Source organism: Oncorhynchus tshawytscha, linkage group LG20 (genome assembly GCF_018296145.1).
Source record: "Oncorhynchus tshawytscha isolate Ot180627B linkage group LG20, Otsh_v2.0, whole genome shotgun sequence".
In the NCBI taxonomy this organism is placed as follows: Eukaryota; Metazoa; Chordata; class Actinopteri; order Salmoniformes; family Salmonidae; genus Oncorhynchus; species Oncorhynchus tshawytscha.
The window spans coordinates 37065343-37089245 of NC_056448.1; the positions used below are offsets into that span (position 1 = coordinate 37065343).

Consider the following 23903-nt stretch of genomic DNA (forward strand, 5'->3'; position numbering starts at 1 on the left):
AAGGACTTGAGTTCCTGTATGTTGTTATGATCACAACACATCTCGTTAATAATAAGGCATACAACCCCACCCTTCTTCTTACCAGAGAGATGTTTGTTTCTGTCGGCCCGATGCGTGAAGAAACCAGGTGGCTGTACCGACTCTGATAACGTATCGCGAGTGAGCCATGTTTCCATGAAACAAAGAAAGTTACAATCTCTGATGTCTCTCTGGAAGGCAACCCTTGCTCGGATTTTGTCTACCTTGTTGTCAAGAGACTGGACATTGGCGAGTAGTATACTCAGGAGCGGTGCGCGATGTGCCCGTCTACGGAGCCTGACCAGAAGGCCGCTCCGTCTGCCCCTTCTGCGGCGCCGTTGTTTTGGGTCGCTGGCTGGGATCCGATCCACTGTCCTGGGTGGTGGACCAAACAGACGATGCGCTTCGGGAAAGTCGTATCCCTGGTCATAATGTTGGTAAGTGGACGTTGCTCTTATATCCAATAGTTCCTCCTGGCTGTATGTAAAAAAACATGATTTCCTGGGGTAACAATGTAAGAAATAATGATACAAGAAAAACAAAATACTGCATAGTTTCCTAGGAACGCGAAGCAAGGCGCCCATCTCTGTCAGCCCCGGAAGTGGTTATTAGACTAAAACATAATCATTACAAACCTTGCTTACATTTGTATACAATCACATGCCTCTCTACTATGCGTGGGAATACTAGATTTCTCAAATTAAAATCACTTGGTGCTGATTTCCTGGTGTTTTTACAAAAAAAAAAATGTGCTCAGAAAACTGGGGGGGGCAAATAAAACCATCCAAGGCCAAATTTGATAACCCTGCCATGACGTGTCACTGGACACACACACACACACACACACACACACTGTTAAGCGAAATATTCAATGTCAAAATGCTAAATAATCAATCAATATCTGTTCTCAAATAAGTTCATTAAAAAGATTACTCATGTTATGTTTGTATATGGTATGTGTGTAAATAACTTCCCTTGCCCCATGAGGTTTTTCCAAAACTCATTATAGATTTATACAACTTACTGCCAACTTATTGGTGGGAACAGGTTCTCAGGTGCTTTCTAAGTGGAATGAGGACATAGAAGGTGCAACACATGCTCCCCCAGCGATAGCTTGTACCACAACAAACATATGCATCCGATACATGTGACTTGGTTTTTGTGATATGAGTGCAATGTAGCTATAAATTTAACACAATCTGAACTATTCCATCTTGGATGGATGCCAGTTATATGACATGGGAAAACATGGGGAAACTGTGTTTGTCAATTGTTGTGACTTAGATGAAGATCCGATCAAATTTGATGTAAAATTTATGCAGAAATCCAGGTAATTCCAAAGGGTTTACATTTTTTTTTGCCACTGTATACACATTCACACACACTACATTCACACTCCCACAAAAAAACCAACACACATTCACACACTACATTCACACTCCCACAAAAAACCAACACACATTCACACTCCCACAAAAAAAACACACATTCACACACACTACATTCACACTCCCACAAAAAAACCACACACATTCACACACACTACATTCACACTCCCACAAAACACACACACACATTTACACACACTACATTCACACTCCCACAAAAAACCAACACACATTCACAGACACTACATTCACACTCCCACAAAAAACCAACACACATTCACAGACACTACATTCACACTCCCACAAAAAACCCACACACATTTACACACACTACATTCACACTCCCACAAAAAACCAACACACATTCACAGACACTACATTCACACTCCCACAAAAAACCAACACACATTCACAGACACTACATTCACACTCCCACAAAAAACCAACACACATTCACAGACACTACATTCACACTCCCACAAAAAACCAACACACATTCACACACACTACATTCACACTCCCACAAAAAACCAACACACATTCACAGACACTACATTCACACTCCCACAAAAAAACAACACACATTCACACACACTACATACGCACACACACACACACACACACACACACACACACACACACACATAACACAAATGCATACAGTCACAACACAAACATACATATTACACTCACACACTTTTACACTGATCATTTGCTGTTGCTACTCTGTTTATTTTACTCTTATTATTATCTATCCTGATACCTAGTCACGTTACCCTGCCTTCATGTACATATCTACCTCAAATACCTCATTATTATCTATCCTGATACCTAGTCATGTTACCCTGCCTTCATGTACATATCTACCTCAAATACCTCATTATTATCTATCCTGATACCTAGTCATGTTACCCTGCCTTCATGTACATATCTACCTCAAATACCTCATTATTATCTATCCTGATACCTAGTCATGTTACCCTGCCTGCGTGTACATATCTACCTCAAATACCTCATTATTATCTATCCTGATACCTAGTCATGTTACCCTGCCTTCATGTACATATCTACCTCAAATACCTCATTATTATCTATCCTGATACCTAGTCACTTTACCCTGCCTTCATGTAAATATCTACCTCAAATACCTTATTATAATCTATCTTGATGCCTAGTCACTTTACCCTGCCTTCATGTACATATCTAACTCAAATACCTTATTATTATCTATCCTGATGCCTAGTCACTTTATCCTGCCTTCATGTACATACAGTTGAAGTTGGAAGTTTACATATACTTAGGTTGTGTCATTAAATCTAATTTTTCAACCACTCCACAAATTTCTTGTTAACAAACTATAGTTTTGGCAAGTCGGTCAGGACATCTACTGTGTGCATGACACAAGTAATTTTTCCAACTATTGTTTACAGACATATTATTTCTCTTATAATTCACTCTATCACAATTCCAGTGGGTGAGAAATGTACATACACTAGTTTGACTGTGCCTTTAAACAGCTTGAAAAATTCCAGAAAATTATGTCATGGCTTTCGAAGCTTCTGATAGGCTAATTGACATCATTTGAGTCAATTGGAGGTGTACCTGTGGATGTATTTCAGGGCCTACCTTCAAAATCAGTGCCTCTTTGCTTGACATCATGGGAAAATCAAAAGAAATCAGCCAAGACCTCAGAAAAATATTGTAGACCTCCACAAGTCTGGTTCATCCTTGGGAGCAATTTCCAAACGCCTGAAGGTACCATGTTCATCTGTACAAACAATAGTACGCAAGTAGAAACACCATGGGACCACGCAGACGTCATCCCGCTCAGGAAGGGGACGCGTTCTGTCTCCTAGAGATTAACGTATTTTGGTGCAAAAAGTGCAAATCAATCCCAGAACAACAGCAAAGGACCTTGTGAAGATGCTGGAGGAAACAGGAACAAAAGTATCTATATCCACAGTAAAACGAGTCCTTTATCGACATAACGTGAAAGGCCGCTCAGCAAGGAAGAAGCCACTGCTCCAAAACCGTCATAAAAAAGCCAGACTGTTTGCAACTGCACATGGGGACAAAGATAGTACTTTTTGGAGAAATATCCCCTGGTCTGATGAAACAAAAATAGAACTGTTTGGACATAATGACCATCGTTATGTTTGGAGGAAAAAGGGGGTGGCTTGCAAGCCGAAGAACACCATCCCAACCATGAAGCACGGGGGTGGCAGCATCATGTTGTGAGGGTGCTTTGCTGCAGGAGGGACTGGTGCACTTCACAAAATAGATGGCTTCATGAGGAGGGAAAATTATGTGGATATAAAGAAGCAACATCTCAAGACATCAGTCAGGAAGTTAAAGCTTGGTTGCAAATGAGTCTTTCAAATGGACAATGACCCCAAGCATACTTCCAAAGTTGTGGCAAAATGGCTTAAGGACAACAAAGTCAAGGTATTGGAGTGGCCATTACAAAGCCCTGACCTCAATCCCATAGGAAATTTGAGGGCAGAAGTGAAAAAGCGTGTGCGAGTAAGGAGGCCTACAAACCTGACTCAGTTACACCAGTTCTGTCAGGATGAATGGGCCAAAATTCACCCAACTTATTGTGGGAAGCTTGTGGAAGGCTACCCAAAACGTTTGACCCAAGTTAAACAATTTAAAGGCAATTCTACCAGATACTAATTGAGCGTATGTAAACATTTATCTGGTACTGGTATTCCCTGAATGCACAGTAGCTCCACATTGATCTGGTACTGGTATTCCCTGTATGTAGCTCCACATTGATCTGGTACTGATATTTTGTATGGATTTAACTCCTCTTTGTGTATCTATTTTATTCAAACTGTTTATTATTATTTTTTAAATTTGCTTAGTTGGGAAGGGCTCATAAGCAAGCATTTCACAGTAAATTTTACACCAGTTGTATTCGGCGCATGTGACTAATAAAATTGCATTTAAGGTACATATTCACCAAAGCATTTGATTTGAGTTTAAAACACAAACAAAACAACAAGATACATGGAGAGTAGTGTGTGATTCCCCTCAAAAGGACATTGAGCTACTGTCGTTCTGCGATTCACTGCGCTGTCAAAAGAGACAAGAGAGTGAGAGTGAGGCAGAGAGAGAGAGAGAGAGGGTGGGTGAGAGAGAGAGAGAGAGAGAGGGTGGGTGAGAGAGAGAGAGAGAGAGAGAGAGAGGGAGAGAGAGCGAGAGAATACAGAGTAGTAATGTTCTGGGACATTTAGTACATAACTCCCAGCGCCACCCCTTGTCCCTGTACACACACACACACACACAGTTGTTGAGACCAAGGATTGCCTGATACAAGGAGATTGAGCCAACGCCACCATGGGACTATGAAAAACAGCCATGCCAATTCTTTTGCTCACACAGTTCTGGAAAAACCCTTTGAAGCACACAGCTATACCTATGTTAAATAACCTATTTTGAGAAGTGTGTTTGAGTTCCAAGTTCCTGTGTGTACACAAGGAATATGTATACTGTGAACAGCCATACAGTTTAACCATAGAATTGGTCAGTACAGCTCTGGTCACTGTGCTCAAACATGCACAGACCAGACAATACCAGACCAGACAATACAAGACCAAATAATACCAGACAATACCAGACCAGACAATACCAGACCAAACAATACCAGACCATACAATACCAGACAACACCAGACAATACAAGACCAAATAATACCAGACAATACCAGACCATACAATACCAGACAACACCAGACAACACAAGACCAAATAATACCAGACAATACCAGACCAGACAATACCAGACCAAACAATACCAGACCATACAATACTAGACCATACAATACCAGTCCATACAATACCAAACCAGACAATACCAGAACATACAATACCAGACCAGACAATACCAGACCAGACCAGACCATACCAGACCAGACAATACCAGACAATACCAGAACAGACAATACCAGACCAGACAATACCAGACCAGACAATACCAGACCAGACACTACCAGACCAGACAATACCAGACCAGACAATACCAGACCAGACAATACCAGACCAGACCAGACAATACCAGACCATACCAGACCAGACAATACCAGACCATACAATACGAGACCAGACAATACCAGACAATACCAGACCAAATAATACCAAAAAAAATACCTGACCAGACAATACCAGACAATATCAGACTAGACAATACCAGACAATACCAGACCAGACAAAACCAGACCAGACAATACCAGACCAGACAATACCAGACCAGACAATACCAGACCAGACAATACCAAACAATACCAGACCAGACAATACCAGACAATACCAGACCAGACAATACCAAACAATACCAGACCAGACCAGACAATACCAGACAATACCAGACCAGACCAAACAATACCAGACCAAACAATACCAGACAATACCAGACCGGACAGTACCAGACAATACGAGACCAGACAACACCAGACCAGACAATACCAGTCAACACCAGACCAGACAATACCAGTCAATACCAGGCCAGACAATACCAGTCAATACCAGGCCAGACAATACCAGTCAATACCAGACAATACCAGACCAGGACAAAACCAGACCAGACAATATCAGACCAGACAATACCAGACCAGACAATACCAGACCAGACAATATCAGACCAGTCAATACCAGACAATACCAGACCAGACCAGACCAGACAATATCAGACCAGACAATATCAGACCAGACAATACCAGACCAGACAATATCAGACCAGACAATACCAGACCAGACAATACCAGACCAGACAATACCAGACCAGACAAAACCAGACCAGACAAAACCAGACCAGACAAAACCAGATCAGACAAAACCAGACCAGACAATACCAGACAATACCAGACCCGAAAAAAACAGACCAGACAAAACCAGACCAGACAATACCAGACCAGGAAAAAACCATACCAGACCAGACAATACCAGACAATACCAGACCAGGACAAAACCAGACCAGACAATACCAGACCAGACAATACCAGACAAGAAAATACCAGACAAGAAAATACCAGACAAGACCATTTATGTACTGTAACTGTTATCTGCATTAGGCCCCGTATGTAAAACCCCAGCCTTCAACCTCAGCCTCTATGCAAAACCCCAGCCTTCAACCTCATCCTCTATGTAAAACCCCAGCCTTCAACCTCATCATCTATGCAAAACCCCAGCCTTCAACCTCATCATCTATGCAAAACCCCAGCCTTCAACCTCATCCTCTATGCAAAACCCCAGCCTTCAACCTCATCGTCAATGCAAAACCCTAGCCTTCAACCTCATCTTCTATGCAAAACCCTAGCCTTCAACCTCACCATCTACGCAAAACCCCCAGCCTTCAACCTCATTATCTATGCAAAACCAGCCACCACAACAGGACAGCCATTGACACCTGTGTGTGTGTGTCAGAGAGCTTAAAGTGTTATATATAGGCGCCACACACCGGGTCGCTAGTAGTGGCATACGGTGAGACATCTGTCTTCTACTTAGAGTAGAGATCAACTGACCTTCTTTACCAGTGACAAATCCTTTGTTGTGCTTTGAAGAGTTTATAGGGTCAAGGATGTAAATTATGACACCAAGACCTCTCTAATACTACTACAATGACTTTGTATCTATTTTATATGGCAGTTAGGTGCTTTGCCTTTGACACATTTACAGTTTGCACCCAGACTACAAATGAGATTGGTTGGTTTGCAGAGCTGACAATCAAAGAGAAGCAACGTTAGGTCTGAGTCCTTCGATTCAGCGTTGCCTTGACAACATTACAGCAACATCTCCTCGTTGCTACCAAGTTGCCAACTCAGTCTCCTCCAGAGTCGAGACACACATCAACGTCTCTTTTTCAATTCAGGCCCTTTCATACATCCATATAGGCCCGAGAATCAGCGATGCAACAACAACCCTTTAAACACAGTCCCTGAGGGCTGGCAATAACATTGGCCAGTTCTGTAGTATCTAACCATGTATCCAATCCACTGTTTCAACCCTACACCCGGACAATATTACATGAAGTGCTTTGATGACAGAGTTCTCCATTAAGCAAGGCAAAGGCCCACCTGGGGGAAATGGGGGGGGGGGCACTAGGGAGACAGAACTGCATAATGCCCTGACAGATCTCGCTCTCTTTCTCTCTCTGCAGAGGCTAACTAGACCCTGGTGTCTTCATCAGACAGTCATGTTAGGGGAGATAGTGGTGGATGGGATCATACAGTCAAGCAACATGGGATGAGAGGGGGAAGGAAACAAAACAACCACAGCAGAGGACTAGGACTATAGGGCTGTAGCTAGTGAGGGGCTATGGTGAGGGGTTATGGTGAGGGGCTATGGCGAGGGGCTATGGCGAGGGGTTATGGTGAGGGTTTATGGTGAGGGGTTATGGTGAGGGGTTATGGTGAGGGGTTATGGTGAGGGGTTATGGTGAGGGGCTATGGTGAGAGGCTATGGTGAGGGGTTAGGGTAAATTAACTTGGGCTAGTGTAGGGCTATAGTCACTGAGGTTGCATTCGGGTAAATGGACTTGGGCTAGTGTAGGGCTATAGTCACAGGGGTTACATTAGGGTAAATGGACTTGGGCTAGTGTAGGGCTATAGTCACTGGGGTTACATTAGGGTAAATGGACTTGGGCTAGTGTAGGGCTATAGTCACTGGGGTTACATTAGGGTAAATGGACTTGGGCTAGTGTAGGGCTATAGTCACTGGGGTTACATATGGGTAAATGGACTTGGGCTAGTGTAGGGCTATAGTCACTGGGGTTACATTAGGGTAAATGGACTTGGGCTAGTGTAGGGCTATAGTCACTGGGGTTACATTAGGGTAAATGGACTTGGGCTAGTGTAGGGCTATAGTCACTGGGGTATGGGTAAATGGACTTGGGCTAGTGTAGGGCTATAGTCACTGGGGTTACATTAGGGTAAATGGACTTGGGCTAGTGTAGGGCTATAGTCACTGGGGTTACATTAGGGTAAATGGACTTGGGATAGTGTAGGGCTATAGTCACTGGGGTTACATTAGGGTAAATGGACTTGGGCTAGTGTAGGGCTATAGTCACTGGGGTTACATTAGGGTAAATGGACTTGGGATAGTGTAGGGCTATAGTCACTGGGGTTACATTAGGGTAAATGCAGGGGATGATCAACAGACTGCTTATCCCTGTTGTTGTGTCACCACTACTTAACAGGCCACTACTATAAATCAAATCACATTTTATTTCTCACATGCTTAGTAGACAACAGGTGTAGGCTAACAGTGAAATGCTTACAGGTCCTTTTCCAACAATGCAGAGTTAAAGATAAAAATAATTGAAACAAAAATAGAAATTGTGACACGAGGACTAAATACACAATGCATAACATGGCTATATACAGGAAGTAGAAAATAACATGGCTATATACAGGGAGTAGAGAATAACATGGCTATATACAGGGAGTAGAGAATAACATGTCTATATACAGGGAGTAGAGAATAACATGTCTATATACAGGGAGTAGAGAATAACATGGCTATATACAGGGAGTAGAGAATAACATGGCTATATACAGGGAGTAGAGAATAACATGGCTATATACAGGGAGTAGAGAATAACAATAATAGAGAATAACATGAATATATACAGGGAGTAGAAAATAACATGGCTATATACATAGAAAATAACATGTCTATATACAGGGAGTAGAAAATAACATGGCTATATACAGGGAGTAGAAAATAACATGCTATATATATACAGGAGTAGAAAATAAATAACATGAAAATAACATGAATATATACAGGGAGTAGAAAATAACATGAATATATACAGGGAGTAGAAAATAACATGTCTATATACAGGGAGTAGAAAATAACATGAATATATACACAGGGAGTAGAAAATAACATGAATATATATATACAGGGAGTAGAGAATAACATGAATATATGGAAAATAACTATATACAGGAAAATAACATGGCTATATACAGGGAGAGAATAACATGGCTATATACATGGCTATAGGGAGTAGAAAATAACATGAATATATACAGGGAGTAGAGAATAACATGGCTATATACAGGAATAACAGGCTATATAGAGAATAACATGGCTATATACAGGGGAGTAGAGAATAACATGGCTATATACAGGGAGTAGAGAATAACATGGCTATATACAGGGAGTAGAGAATAACATGGCTATATACAGGGAGTAGAAAATAACATGAATATATACAGAGGAGTAAAAATCCATAACATGTGGCTATATACAGGGAGGGAGTACAGGGAGTAGAGAATAACAAATAGTAGAAAAATAACACATGAATAACTATATACAGGGAGTAGAGATAACATGGCTATATACAGGGAGTAGAAAATAACATGACTATATACAGGGAGTAGAGAATAACATGGCTATATACAGGGAGTAGAGAATAACATGGCTATATACAGGGAGTAGAGAATAACATGGCTATATACAGGGAGTAGAAATCCATTAACATGTAGGCCACCCTGTCTGGGTGACATATATCAGACCCACTACGGGGGTTTACAGCTGTTATCCAGATGAGAAGGAATGTTAGGCTCTGGAGTTCCAGAGGTATCTATGGATTTCAACATATCCCCCACACCTGTGATATAAATCACTGCATTTCAATGTATCACACAATAAAACACGGAGACACACACATGGTGTAAGAAGAGTGTAGGAATGCAATTAATTTAAATGAACCAAGCCTAGGAAGGCTAACTGTCCACCAGCATCTTGTCGGTCTACATTTGACATTTAACTCAAAACAAATGAGTAGGGCAAGAGTTGTTTGGAAAAGGTCACTGCCACCACTGTGTGCCAACTTGAATGCTGAGTGTGAGAGGCAAACGATAGGAAAATACACACAATCACAGCAAGCCTTTCAAAAGCAATACACTGATATAACCATCTGTGGCATTTACCTATCTGCCGGCACTTATTCATAATGTCTTGGAAACCATTGGTGTCACATGGCAAGTTTAAAAAGTACCCTGAAAAGGTTTTGTTGTAGAAACTGGGAATTACTGAATTATTACTATGTGTGGTATAGAAACAATGCATCTGTCACAATATGACACGGGATAAAATGGACATATCCCCATATCATTCCATTGATCAAACTGCTAGAATTATTATTTGGTGTCTGCACACAGCAAAGGATCAGAAACAGGCAAAGCGTGACAAATCTGAAACAAAGAAACAAATAAGGCACAAGCCCTGACTACATTTTTGGCGGGGATCCAAGCAGCCAATTCACAGATCGGGAGATCCTATTATTATCTTAGATAATATAAACACTTTAAAAAAAAATTGATATGTAGAACCTAAAATGGTTATTTGGCTGTACTCATAGGAGAACCCTTTAAAGAACTAGTTTTGGTTCCAGGTAAAAACCCTTTTGGTTCCAGGTAGAACCCTTTTCGGTTCTATGGTAGAACCCTTTCCAGGTAGAACCCTTTCCACAGACAGCTTAAGAACCCTTTTGGAACCTTTTTTTCTAAGAGTGTATGATGTTTAGAAAACTGATCTTGCTTATAAAAGCTACCTAATAATCCTCTGTTCACCATCCTGAAAGGTGTGATCAATCTGTCATCTATTATGTATGTCTATTCAGGCTAATCACTCTTGTACCTAAGGAGTGGCAAGGAGTGGAATGATAGCTAAACAGACTGGTACACAGGCTAGCAATAGCCTACCCCATGCACAAAATGCACAGTGAAAAAATACATGAGAATCTTTTTTACCTGGATGATGAGACGGCAAAGTCCCCACCGTCCAACAATCGGATCTTGCAAAAAAGTACCCCATTGACAAACGGTACGGCCGTGAGCTCGTCCAATGTAAAATGGATTTGAAACTTGAACCTCTTCTTTTTCATTAAAAATGCCATTGAGACGGTTGAAACAGGTGAACTGGAATATGTTGGCAGGTTTATTCAGCAGAAATAGTCCTAAATTAAATGTTTGGGATTGACAAACAAAAAGGATAGGAAATTAAACAAAGTATTAATTTCGTTTTTAAATCAGGAGCTTGCAAGTCCTTGATTTTTTGGCTCAGCATCTCTGATGACCCAGTGTTGATTCGGACCTGTAGCAGGAAAAAAAATAACAGCAGGTGCTTTACGATCATATACTGAAGAGTGCAAGCACATCTTATTGGTTATCCCTAATTTTTCTCACATATAGGTTAAAAGCCTTTCATGAAATATAACAACCAGATTATTGTAGTGATATTCATAGCCGATTATTATACGTATATTCAATCAGGGCAACTTCAGAGAAAATAGTTTGAAGGCATATCCTACACCCGAACGAACACATGCTTTGTTGAGATGTTCTCTTGGCTTTTCTTTACACCCTGTGTTGGTTATGGGGTTTAGACATTATAAAGTATCTACATCATTCCCCAAACCACACGTTAATTCGCAACTCGTGATTTTTAGGTAGTCGGCGTCAGTAAAGTAGATACAAAAAGGAAAGGGTAGTTCCACCCATGATCTATTCGATTCTTCTGCATTACATGAATCGTACCAAGTATTTCTTGCCAACCCTTCACGCAAAGACAAGCGCATGTCAACCAGAGAACGAGGTGAATTAACAGAAAGTATACAGACACAATTACAACTAAGACACTCAAATATGTCAAAGAAAGTAATAGTTTTACCTCATATTCAGAGAGGACAACGTGACATCTCACAGTCCAGCAACACTGACATTCATACTTTACTTTGAACCGTTGTGGGCTGTTCTTGACTCTAGTCCCTCCTATCTTCTAAATATAAATCGAGATGCTATAAGCACCGCCTTCGGCTCAGAGAATCGTGTAGATTACTTTTTGCATTATGTATAATAAATAAGCTGAATTGATAGACAGTATTCACAAACATAGCCATTAGTCTTAGCCATTACAATCAATTTATTTTAACCACCCAAAAGTTATATAATTTTCAGTTCATTAATACTTATAAATCCACATTTTATGGGGAGAAAATGATCATGTTTTTCTACTGGCCTATTATCAATATGTGAAAACATCAAAGTACGTTAATGTGTAGAGTACTCGTCTAAAATAAATAACCTTCACACTGTCATGTCAAATTGTGATTAGTTCAATCTTTAACATAGAACGCCATCTGCTGGTAATTGTAACATTGACGTTGCATCCTAATTTTTATTGAGTCAGTGTTAGCCTACATTTTACAGTTAGTCGTGTCAGTGCCAGCAAACTGTATTTTTCCATCAAATCCAACCAAATCATGAGAAAACAAAAAGGTAATTACTTGACACATTGGAAAGAATTTACAAAAAAACAGAGCAAACTAGAATGCTACAGTATTTGGCCATAAACAGAGAGTACACAGTGGCAGAATACCTGACCACTGTGACTGACCCAAAATTAAGGAAATATTTGACAGACTCCGTGAGCATAGCCTTGCTATTGAGAAAGGCCCCCGAAGGCAGACCTGGCTCTCAAGAGAAGACAGGCTATGTGCACAATGCCCACAAAATGAGGTGGAAATTGAGCTGCACTTCCTATCCTCCTGCCAAACATATCACCATATTAGAGACACATTTCCCTCAGATTACAGACACACAAAGAATTAAAAAACAAATCAAATTTGGATAAACTCCCATATCTATTGGGTGAAATACCACCGTGTGCAATCACAGCAGCAAGATGTGTGACCTGCTGCCACAAGAAAAGGGCAACCAGTGAGGAACAAACATCATTGTAAATACAACCTATATTTATGTTTATTTATTTTCCCTTTTGTACTTTAACTATTTGCACATCATTACAACCCTGTATATATACACATATGACATTTGAAATGTCTTTATTCTTTAGGAACTATTGTGTAATGTTTACTGTTAATTTTGAATTGTTTATTTCACTTTTATTTATTATCTATTTCACTTGCTTTGGCAATGTAAACATAAACTCAGCAAAAAAAGAAACGTCCCTTTATAAGGACCCTGTCTTTCAAAGATAATTCATAAAAATCCAAATAACTTCACAGATCTTCATTGTAAAGAGTTTAAACACTGTTTCCCATGCTTGTTCAATAAACCATAAACAATTAATGAACATGCACCTGTGGAACGGTCGTTAAGACACTAACAGCTTACAGACGGTAGGCAATTAAGGTCACAGTTATGAAAAATTAGGACACTAAAGAGGCCTTTCTAATGACTCTGAAAAACACCAAAGAAAGAACCCCAGGGTCCCTGTTCATCTGCGTGAATGTGCCTTAAACATGCTGCAAGGAGGCATGAGAACTACAGATGTGGCATGGGCAACAAAATACAATGTTCATACTGTGAGATGCCTAAGACAGCGATACAGGGAGACAGGACAGACAGCTGATCGTCCTCGCAGTGGCAGACCACGTGTAACAACACCTACACAGGATTGGTACATCCGAACATCACACCTGCGGGACAAGTACAGGATGGCAACAACAACTGCCCGAGTTACACCAGGAACGCACAATCCCTCCATCAGTGCTCAGACTGTCCGCAATAGGCTGAGAGAGGCTGGACTGAGGGCTTGTAGGCCTGTTGTAAGGCAGGTCCTCACCAGACATCACCGGCAACAACGTCGCCTATGGGCACAAACTCACCGTCGCTGGACCAGACAGGACTGGCAAAAAGTGCTCTTCACTGACGAGTCGCGGTTTTGTCTCACCAGGGGTGATGGTCGGATTGCGTTTATCGTCGAAGGAATGAGCGTTACACCGAGGCCTGTACTCTGGAGCGGGATTGATTTGGAGGTGGAGGGTCCGCCATGGTCTGGTGCGGTGTGTCACAGCATCATCGGACTGAGCTTGTTGTCATAGCAGGAAATCTCAATGCTGTGCGTTACAGGGAAGACATCCTCCTCCCTCATGTGGTACCCTTCCTGCAGGCTCATCCTGACTTGACCCTCCAGCATGACAATGCCACCAGCCATACTGCTTGTTCTGTGCGTGATTTCCTGCCAGACAGAAATGTCAGTGTCCTGCCATGGCCAGCAAAGAGCCCGGATCTCAATCCCATTGAGCATGTCTGTGACCTGTTGGATCGGAGTGTGAGGGTTGGAGCCATTCCCCCCAGAAATGTCCAGGAACTTGCAGGTGACTTGGTGGAAGAGTGGGGTAACATCTCACAGTAAGAACTGGCAAATCTGATGCAGTCCATGAGGAAGAGATGCACTGCAGTACTTAATGCAGCTGGTGGCCACACCTGACTGTTACTTTTGATTTTGAACCCCCTTTGTTCAGGGACACATTATTCAATTTCTGTTAGTCACGTCTGTGGAACCTGTTCAGTTTATGTCTCAGTTGTTGAATCTTATGTTCATACAAATATTTACACAGGTTAGGTTTGCTGAAAATAAACGCAGTTGACAGTGAGAGGACGTTTCTTTTTAAATTTAATTTATGTTTCCCATGCCTATAAAGCCCTTAAATTGAAATTGACTACAGGAAGGGCACACACCAGTTTGGCCCACGTGTTGAGGATCAGCGTGGCGGGAGGTGCTGTTGCCTACCTTCATCATCTGGGTCAGCTCGTCAGGAAGTCTAGGACACAGTTGCAGGGGGGTTCAGAGCTTTGTGATGAGCTTGGAGGGCACTATGGCTTTGAAGGCTGAGCTGTAGTTGATGAACAGCATTCTTACATAGGTATTCCTCTTTTCCAGGTGGGATAGGGCAGTGTGCAATGGCGATTGCGTCGTCCGTGGATCTGTTGGTACGGTATGCAAATTGTGGTGTAGGTGATATGAACACTTCATGATGACAGAAGTGAGGGCTATGGAGTGAGTCATTTAGTTCAGTTACCTAGCTTTTTGGGGTACAGGAACAATGGTGGACATTTTGAAGCAAGTGAGGACAACAGACTGGGAAAGGGAGGTTGAATATGTCCAGAAACACTCCAACCAGCTGGTCTGCACATGCTCTTTGGATGCTGTAGAGTACCATAAAACATAGAGAACAGGTTAAAAAAGACTAAAGGAAAAAAAAATATTTGATGGTATCATTTAAAGAAAGAGTTTATTTTTGTTGCATTGATTTTGAAAATAATTAGCAAATTCTGCACAGAGATAAAAATGTGATGTAACTATGGCCCACTGGCTGTAAAGAAAAAAAAGTATTTAATTCCAAAATCAATCTAGCCATGCTGACTAAGAAGAAAAAGGGTTATGACAATCCGGTATACTCTTTTTAGTCAGTATGGCTAGGGTCAATTACACCAATCAATAGCAGAAAATGTCAACTTCATTTTACAACCAATACAGCAACGTATCTCTATCTAGATATGTATTTCTAGAACTACAACCCTAAACCTAAATGCTTGTTCTAAGGCAACTTATTACAATTATCTTTCTCACAAACATGAGCAAGCTCACAAATGCATTTCATACACCCTCTCTCATTCACGCACACACACACTCTCTCATTCTCTCTCTCACACACACAAACAAAAACACACACACTGAGTCTTTATTAGCCTTCGTCTGCTGGCTGTGGAGGCGGGGTCTTGGGCCTCTGTTCTGAACCCTCTGCAGCAGCCCCAGAGCTGTTGTTGGAGTTGTCAGTCCCGCTCTGCAGGAACTTCCTCAGGTCCTTGAGAGCAGGCCTCATCATCTGAACCAGGGCCAGCAGGGCTGCCTGGGTTCCCTCCAGGGCCTGGGCCTGCCTCTCCTGGGCGTAGGCCTGTGCTTCCTGGGACCTCCGGATCATCTGCAGCAGCTCGTTCTGGCCCTCCAGGTGCTGGGCAATCTGCCTCACGTGCACATTGGTGACCCGCTGTTCTTGGAGGAGCCGGGCTGAGTTGAGGGCGATGCGGCTCTTCAGCTCCTGGGGCTTGGCCTGGGTGTGTGGCGGAGAAGACGACACTGACGTCAGCATCTCCACCGGATGCGACTCCACAGCGGTCACCACGGTGGGCGTGGCTTCAGTGGTGGTGCAGTACTCCACCACACCTCCTTCTTCCAATGTGTGGTATGTGGTCTCGACTGGTGGAAAGAAAGATGGTTTTGCCTGTAAGTATAGGATTATTCACTACTGGTCTTGGAGATATACAGGCTGATTCAACTATTCATCAAGACCCTTGATTAGCTGAATGATTCAGCCTGAGAATCAGACTGAGTCCAATGTGGCTCTGTTGGTAGAGCATGGTACTTCCAACACTAGGGGTGTGGGTTTGATTCCCATGGGGGACCAGGGTGAAAAAGTATGAAAATGTATGCACTCAGTACTGTAAGTTGCTCTAGATAACAGCATCTGTTAAATTACTGAAATATGTATTAGTGCTGTGGGGGGGCTGCACACCCTGTTGTTCACCTCAAGTAAAGTGCAAAATTAATTCAAAATAAATTATAATGCCAAACATTTCAAACCTTGGAATAAACTACTTACCATCTAATTTAGTCTCCTCGCATGATGCTGAAGCTGTCTGAAGGCCTATACATATCAGAGAAAGAAAAGGTCAGGAGAGGAAATTGTAAAGAAAAAAAGTGTTTTGAAAAGATTAAGCAATGTATTGAAGCAATGTTTTTCCTTTAATTTTGGGTGGCAATCTGAATAAATGGCTATTGCGACATAAATAACATTATATACATATATTCACACTATTAGTGTGTAACATTGGAGCTGACGAACAGTAATTCACTCTAGCTCTTTCTGCAAATTTCATTACAGTCTAGTTCAAAAATATTGTGAAAATCGTACTCTCTGTGAGTGTCACGGTGGTGGCTGAACTCATAGTAACAGGTAAAGTTATCTCAGCATCTGGGTCTCCAGTAGGTAAACTGATGATAGTCGCCTCTCCCAAAAGGTTACAAATACGCTGCTGCATAGCAGTGAGGATGACGTGAACCGGAGTGCAGTCGGTAGTGGTCTCCTCAATTGCCGCCCTAGCCTGGGCCACTTTGCGCCTCACCTCGGTCTTCATATCCGACCACTTCTTCTTGACTTCAGCCAACTCTCTTGGGCATGTTGTTACAGCGTTCACCTTCTTCAGAATTTCTATCCACGCGTTATTCTTTGCTATGTGAGTGACTCCAGCATTGAAGTGGTTAACGAGTGTGTGCTTTTGTTTCTCTATTTCCTCCACAATAATTTCGACCTCCCTCTCTGAAAAATTCATTTTTCTTTTTTTTGTATTCGATGCCATATTTGAATAAATTCCTGTTTTTAAAATACAATTGTGCGTATTGTACGCAAAAATAGTAGGATTTACTCAATTGATCTGCGCAACGTAATGGCTTCCAGAATCGGCTTCTTCTTCTTCTTCCTACAAACAACGCTTACGTTCGTTGTGCTTAGATCTCCGCCCAACCTATCAATGTAGCGCCATGATTGGTTACATTCTGAGGTTCCTCCAGTTTTACCTGCTACCGTTGGCTAAACCAAATGCCAATCGTTAATCCTCACAAAACGATTTATTTTTGTAGTAAAAACAACAACAAATTGATAAAATGATAACATTGCATTAATATATACAATAGGCTATGTTTTGATGTGGATGTTTTGTCATGAGATGGTGAGTCTAGTCATTATGTTTTCATTTACGTATTTAAATTCACCGGTTTCCTTGTGGGTCTGACAAATGTACATTTAACGATGGTGATTGGCTACTGGACCTTTCCATCATGCGCATTCCAACACCCTCCCCATTCAGACGTCGCGCTTTTCCAGTCACTCTTTGAACGAGTTCGTTTTGCATGGCCCGGTGCCACAGGGGGAGGAGTTTTAATTTTAGACCATGTCATCAAAGATTTTTATAACTAATCCAAGATAGACCAGTGCCTGTCGTTATCAAATGGAACACATTTGTCATAGTGGGCAGAAAAAGCAAGGAGGTGGGCAGGTCTATTTCTATTTTGTCCTGTTTATCAAAAGTGTTGGAAAAATTGTCAATAATCAACTGACTGGCTTTCTTGATGTCTATAGTATTCTCTCGGGTATGCAATCTGGTTTCCACTCCGGTTATGGTTGACTTTAAAAAAATGGTTTTAACAGCTTTCTTTTTAGAAGAATGTTGAATGGTCTTAATGTCCTGCTCGAATTCCTTATAGAAAACACAGAAGAGTGTTTTTTATAAGTGAATTTACATTTATGAATATGCAATCTTTCCATAAGCACAATTAGATTTATGAGGTAAAATTGTTTTTCTTTATCCTTATTATGGTTAAGGAAACAGAGCAGCACATTCTCCCATAAAAAAACAAAAGTCATCAAGAATATTAACAATTATAAAACTGAATATCTTTCCATAATTGTTTTACATGTAGACAATGCCAAAATAAATGCTAAACTGTTTCTGGATGCTCAACACAAAAAGTACAGTCAATGTTAATGTCTTTTTTTAAGTTTCTTCGAGTAATGAATCGCAAGGTAATACTTATGGATCATTCTGAAAGAGACCTATTTGACCTTGTTAACAAGCAGGTATTTGTGTGGTAATAACCATACTTTTTTCCAACAGATATTAGTGACCAATGTAAGTTGTGAAATAAGGAATGGATACAATATCCATTTGAAATAAAGCACTTATAGATCTGTTGTTTTGAGGGAGCAAGGAGAAACCAACATTTTCCTATTGGTGAGTCAACTGGATTAAGCAAGGGTAGGTCAAGAAGATGAGGTCTGGCTACACCTCTCAACAACATGAGAGTTCCAGATGGAATAGCATCAAATACTATGGCGAACTCTCTAGGTGTAACAGGGATATTGTAACGAGATAAATTCCTCACAATTGAGTAACAATCCTTCTGCATTAAAAAGTTTACTCACCAGCAGGATATGATTATTAAACCAGTTCTTAAAAAATAAAGACTTGTTTCTATGCAAAATAACCTTATTGTTCCAAATTAAATACCTATGCGGGGGAAAATTATGTTTATATATTAATGACCACACTAAGAATACTTGTCTATGAAAAGCAGATAATTTTGTAGGAATCTTATCAATGTTTTAGTTACAAAGTAACATAAAATTGAGGCCACCAAAACGGGGGAAGATATAATGAGGGATAAGATTTCAAATTGAAGTTGGATTCTTTAAAACCTCTAGTGACTCCCCATCCCGCATGAGGGAGCGTAATCATCGACTGACACTAATTAACATAACACAACGGACATAAATATTCCTAGAAAATATTCCTATTCATGAAAATCACAAGTGAAATATATTGAGACACAGCTTAGCCTTTTGTTAATCACCCTGTCATCTCAGATTTTCAAAATATGCTTTACAGCCAAAGCTAGGACAAGCATTTGTGTAAGTTTATCGATAGCCTAGCATAGCATTTTGTCCAGCTAGCAGCAGGTAACTTGGTCACGGAAATCAGAAAAGCAATCAAATTAAATCGTTTACCTTTGATGAGCTTCGGATGTTTTCTTTTTTTTGTTGTTGAATTTTACCCCCTTTTTCTCCCCAATTTCATGGTATCCAATTGTTGTAGTAGCTACTATCTTGTCTCATCTACAACTCCCGTACGGGCTCGGGAGAGACGAAGGTCGAAAGTCATGCGTCCTCCGATACACAACCCAACCAAGCCTCACTGCTTCTTAACACAGCGTGCATCCAACCTGGAAGCCAGCCGCAATGCGCCGGAGGAAACACCGTGCACCTGGCCACCTTGGTTAGTGCACACTGCGCCCAGCCCGCCACAGGAGTAGCTGGTGCGCGATGAGACAAGGACACCCCTACCGACCAAGCCCTCCCTAACCCGGGCGACGCTAGGCCAATTGTGCGTTGCCCCACGGACCTCCCGGCTGCGGCACAGCTGGCGCCGCAGTACAGTGCCCTTAACCACTGCACCACCCGGGAGGCCGAGCTTCGGATGTTTTCACTCACGAGACTCCCAGTAAGATAGACAATATTCCTTTTTTCCAAAAATATTATTTTTGTAGGCGAAATAGCTCCGTTTGTTCTTCATTGTTCTTCACGTTTGGCTGAGAAATCACCCGGAAATTGCAGTCACGAAAAACGCCTAAAAATATTCCAAATTAGCTCCATAATATTGACAGAAACATGGCAAACGTTGTTTATAATCAATCCTCAAGGTGTTTTTCAAATATCTATTATCCACCGGGACAATTGGTTTTTCAGTAGGACCGATTGGAATAATGGCTACCTCTGTATTTTACACGAGAATCACTCTGGGAGCCATCAGGTGATCAGTTGCGCAATGTAGCCGCTTACGGGTATTCTTCAACATAAATGCGTAAAACTACGTCACAATGCTGTAGACACCTTGGGGAATACGGAGAAAAAGTAATCTGGTTGATAGCCCATTCACTGCTCAATAGGGACGCATTGGAACACAGCGCTTTCAAAACACCCCCCTTGGGTTGTGCTGTGGCGGAGATCTTTGTAGGCTATACTCGGCATTGTCTCAGGATGGTAAGTTGGTGGTTGAAGATATCCCTCTAGTGGTGTGGGGGCTGTGCTTTGGCAAAGTGGGTGGGGTTATATCCTGCCTGTTTGGCCCTGTCCCGGGGTATCATCAGATGGGGCCACAGTGTCTCCTGACACCTCCTGTCTCAGCCTCCAGTATTTATGATGCAGTAGTTTATGTGTCGGGGGGCTAGGGTCAGTCTGTTATATCTGGAGTATTTCTCCTGTCTTATCCGGTGTCCTGTGTGAATTTAAGTATGCTCTCTCTAATTCTTTCTCTCTCTCTCTCTGAGAACCTGAGTCCTAGGACCATGCCTCAGGACTACCTGGTATGATGACTCCTTGTTGTCCCCAGTCCACCTGACCGTGCTGCTGCTCCAGTTTCAACTGTTCTGCCTGTGGCTATGGAACCCTGACCTGTTCACTGTGATTACTATTATTTGACTATGCTGGTCATTTATGGACATTTGAACATCTTGGCCATGTTCTATTATAATTTCCACCTGGCACAGCCAGAAGAGGACTGGCCACCCCTCATAGCCTGATTCCTCACTAGGTTTCTTCCTAGGTTTTGGCCTTTCTAGAGAGTTTTTCCTAGCCACCGTGCTTCTACATCTGCATTGCTTGCTGTTTGGGGTTTTAGGCTGGGTTTCTGTACAGCACTTTGATATATCAGCTGATGTATGAAGGGATATATAAATCAATTTGATTTTATTTTATTTACTACAAAATAATTCCCCAAAACCAAATTTCTCAAGGGAGAGAAATAGAAACTCATGTTCCACTGTATCGAAGGCTTTATAAAAGTCTAAGAAGGGATTAGATCAGAAAGGTCAATAAGGTCTAACACCAGTTGGATAATATTAGAGATATGTCTATTCCTCATGAAGCCAGATTGGGTCTATTCTATAATTGAGTCCAATACTGCCTTCATTCTTTTTGCAAATATAGAGGCTAATATTTTGTAGTCATTATTGAGCAGACAGATTGGACGCCAATTATCGAGGGGAAGCAAGTCTTTCTTGGGCTTAGGTATTAATGTAATCATACCTTGAGTCAAACTGGGAGGGAGACTATTATTTGCAATGCTTTCAGAAAATACCTCCAACAGAAATAGGGCTAACTGTTGAGAAAATGTCTTGTAAAACTCAGCAGATATACCATCAGTCCCAGGAGACTTATTATTTTGAAGGTGTTCAATAGAATATATGATCTCTTCAACTATAATAGAGTCGTCACGCTGTTCCCTCTCAGCCTCCCCAATTGATTTCACATCCCCCAGAGAGTAAAAAAAAAGAGTTGAGGAAACCTCACAATACTATATCAATTCCTGTAAAAGTTGCAACTAAAGTTAGAGATTAATTTGGGATCATCTGTGATGAGACCATTAATATTTAATTGTTGAATTGTATTATTTTTAGAGTGGTATTTTTCTAACCTGAAAAAATATTCATTTTGTTCACCCTCTTTTAGCCACTTCTTCCTAGATCTGACAAAGGCTCCCTCTGCTTTCAGTTTACACATATCATCCAACTGTTTTGTAGCTCAAACAGAACAGATGTGTCCTCCTCTGAGAGACTTTCAACAGGCTTTTGAACAAGAGAGGTGATCTTTGTAATTACACTTTCTTCTTCAGCTCTCCTCATCTTGGCAAGAATACTCCCATATTTTCTTATATTTTCCAACCTCATATTTAAACATCTCCCAGTTATTACTGTATGAATTGTCATTTATAGCTTTGTTCCAAAAGTGTGTAATTAAATAGTTTATCTCTATCTTGATCAACTCATGTTTTAATATAGAGCTATTAAGCTTCCAGTAGGATGCTCTGCCAATGTAACGCTCGTCTTCTTCCTCTGAGGAGGAGTAGGAGAGATCGGACCAATGTGCAGCGTGGTAAGTGTCCATAACGTTACTTTATTAACAAGAACACTAAACTACAAAATAACAACGTGAAATACTGAAACAAACGAAACAGTCCCATGTGGCACAAACACTAACACGGAAAACAAGTACCCACAACTCAAAAGTGAAACCAGGCTACCTAAGTATGGTTCTCAATCAGGTACAACGATTGACAGCTGCCTCTGATTGAGAACCATACCAGGCCGAACACAGAAATCCCAAATCATAGAAAAAGGAACATAGACAACCCACCCAACTCACACCCTGACCATACTAAAACAAAGACATAACAAAAGAACTAAGGTCAGAACGTGACAGCCAAGGCCATTTTCAGAGATAAAAAGTTTAATGTCAATATAAATAACTCTATGATCAGAAAGTGGAGTGGCAAGGATGTTAACAGAAATACCCTGTTTATCCAAATATTTAGACACCAGCCAAAAATCTATGTGTGATTGTCTGGAGCGTGCCTTATTACTCCATGTGAAATATGTGTCATTAGGAAACTTAACTCTACAAATATCTATAATATCAAACCTTTCCATAAACTGCCTCAAACTTTTATTCATAGGAGTGGACTTTCCCAGCGGCCATCTATCAATGAAATTATTCGAGAAATATTCAAATCCCTACCTACCATAGGTAAAGCATTAGGGAACTTGGTTAGCTAATGGAGAATACGCTTTTCTAAGGATTCAAGTAAGTGATCATTTTCGAGTTTGGAATTGTACCCATAAATGTTGGTAATAATAACAATGATGTTGTTACAGTTGATAACAAGACAAAGAAAGTGACCAAAAGGGTCACAGTCGGAGTGCAAAATATCTCCTTTGAAGTTTTTCTTTCGAGTGATAACTCCAGCAGAGTTCAGAACCATGAGAGAGCCATACATCATTGCCCCACTGCGATCTCCAGAAGTTGATGTTGGTAGCAACTGAATGAGACTCTTGAAAAAAACATACATCTTTTTTAAGCTGTTTGGAAGTCTTTGCTCTTTACATTATTTGTTAACCCCCTAGCATTGAGTCAAACTATAGACAACTACAATGTGGAATATAGAACAAAGTACTTCGAGCTAAACAACAATCGCAAATCAAATAAGAATGAAAGGAAACCAGCGTTGCACACCATATACAGTTGAAGTCGGAAGTTTACATACACCTTAGCCAAATACATTTAAACTCT

The 23903-nt window shown here is 41.1% G+C and overlaps 2 protein-coding genes across 3 annotated transcripts in view; both read right to left on the reverse strand.

Moving 5' to 3' along the window:
* The window catches only part of fam102ab (family with sequence similarity 102 member Ab), a 55890-nt gene extending 43674 nt beyond the window's left edge, over window positions 1–12216 (reverse strand). For both annotated transcript variants that reach the window (XM_042302614.1, XM_042302613.1), the window contains exons 1-2: window positions 12089–12216; window positions 11170–11512 (exon numbers count right to left, since the gene is read on the reverse strand). In XM_042302614.1, coding sequence (XP_042158548.1) covers window positions 11170–11315 — 146 coding nt within the window. In that variant the 5' untranslated portion in view covers window positions 11316–11512; window positions 12089–12216. The remainder of the gene's footprint in view (window positions 1–11169; window positions 11513–12088) is intronic.
* Window positions 12217–15434: 3218 nt separating this feature from the next.
* naif1 (nuclear apoptosis inducing factor 1) lies at window positions 15435–17719 on the reverse strand. Its single transcript, XM_024381691.2, has 3 exons — window positions 17139–17719; window positions 16827–16871; window positions 15435–16423 (listed from the first exon to the last, which is right to left on the reverse strand). Exons 1-3 carry the CDS (start codon window positions 17581–17583, stop codon window positions 15912–15914), a joined length of 1002 nt encoding a protein of 333 aa, XP_024237459.1. The 5' UTR covers window positions 17584–17719; the 3' UTR covers window positions 15435–15911.
* Between the last annotated feature and the right edge of the window lie 6184 nt (window positions 17720–23903).

Coding starts and splice junctions, on each gene's coding strand:
- naif1 (XM_024381691.2), bottom strand. CDS start 17,583: ATGGCATCGAATACAAAAAAAAGAAAAATGAATTTTTCAGAGAGGGAG. Junction 16,872..17,138: donor CACCGTGACACTCACAGAGA/GTACGATTTTCA, acceptor TGATATGTATAG/GCCTTCAGACAGCTTCAGCA. Junction 16,424..16,826: donor CGAGGAGACTAAATTAGATG/GTAAGTAGTTTA, acceptor TCTTTCCACCAG/TCGAGACCACATACCACACA.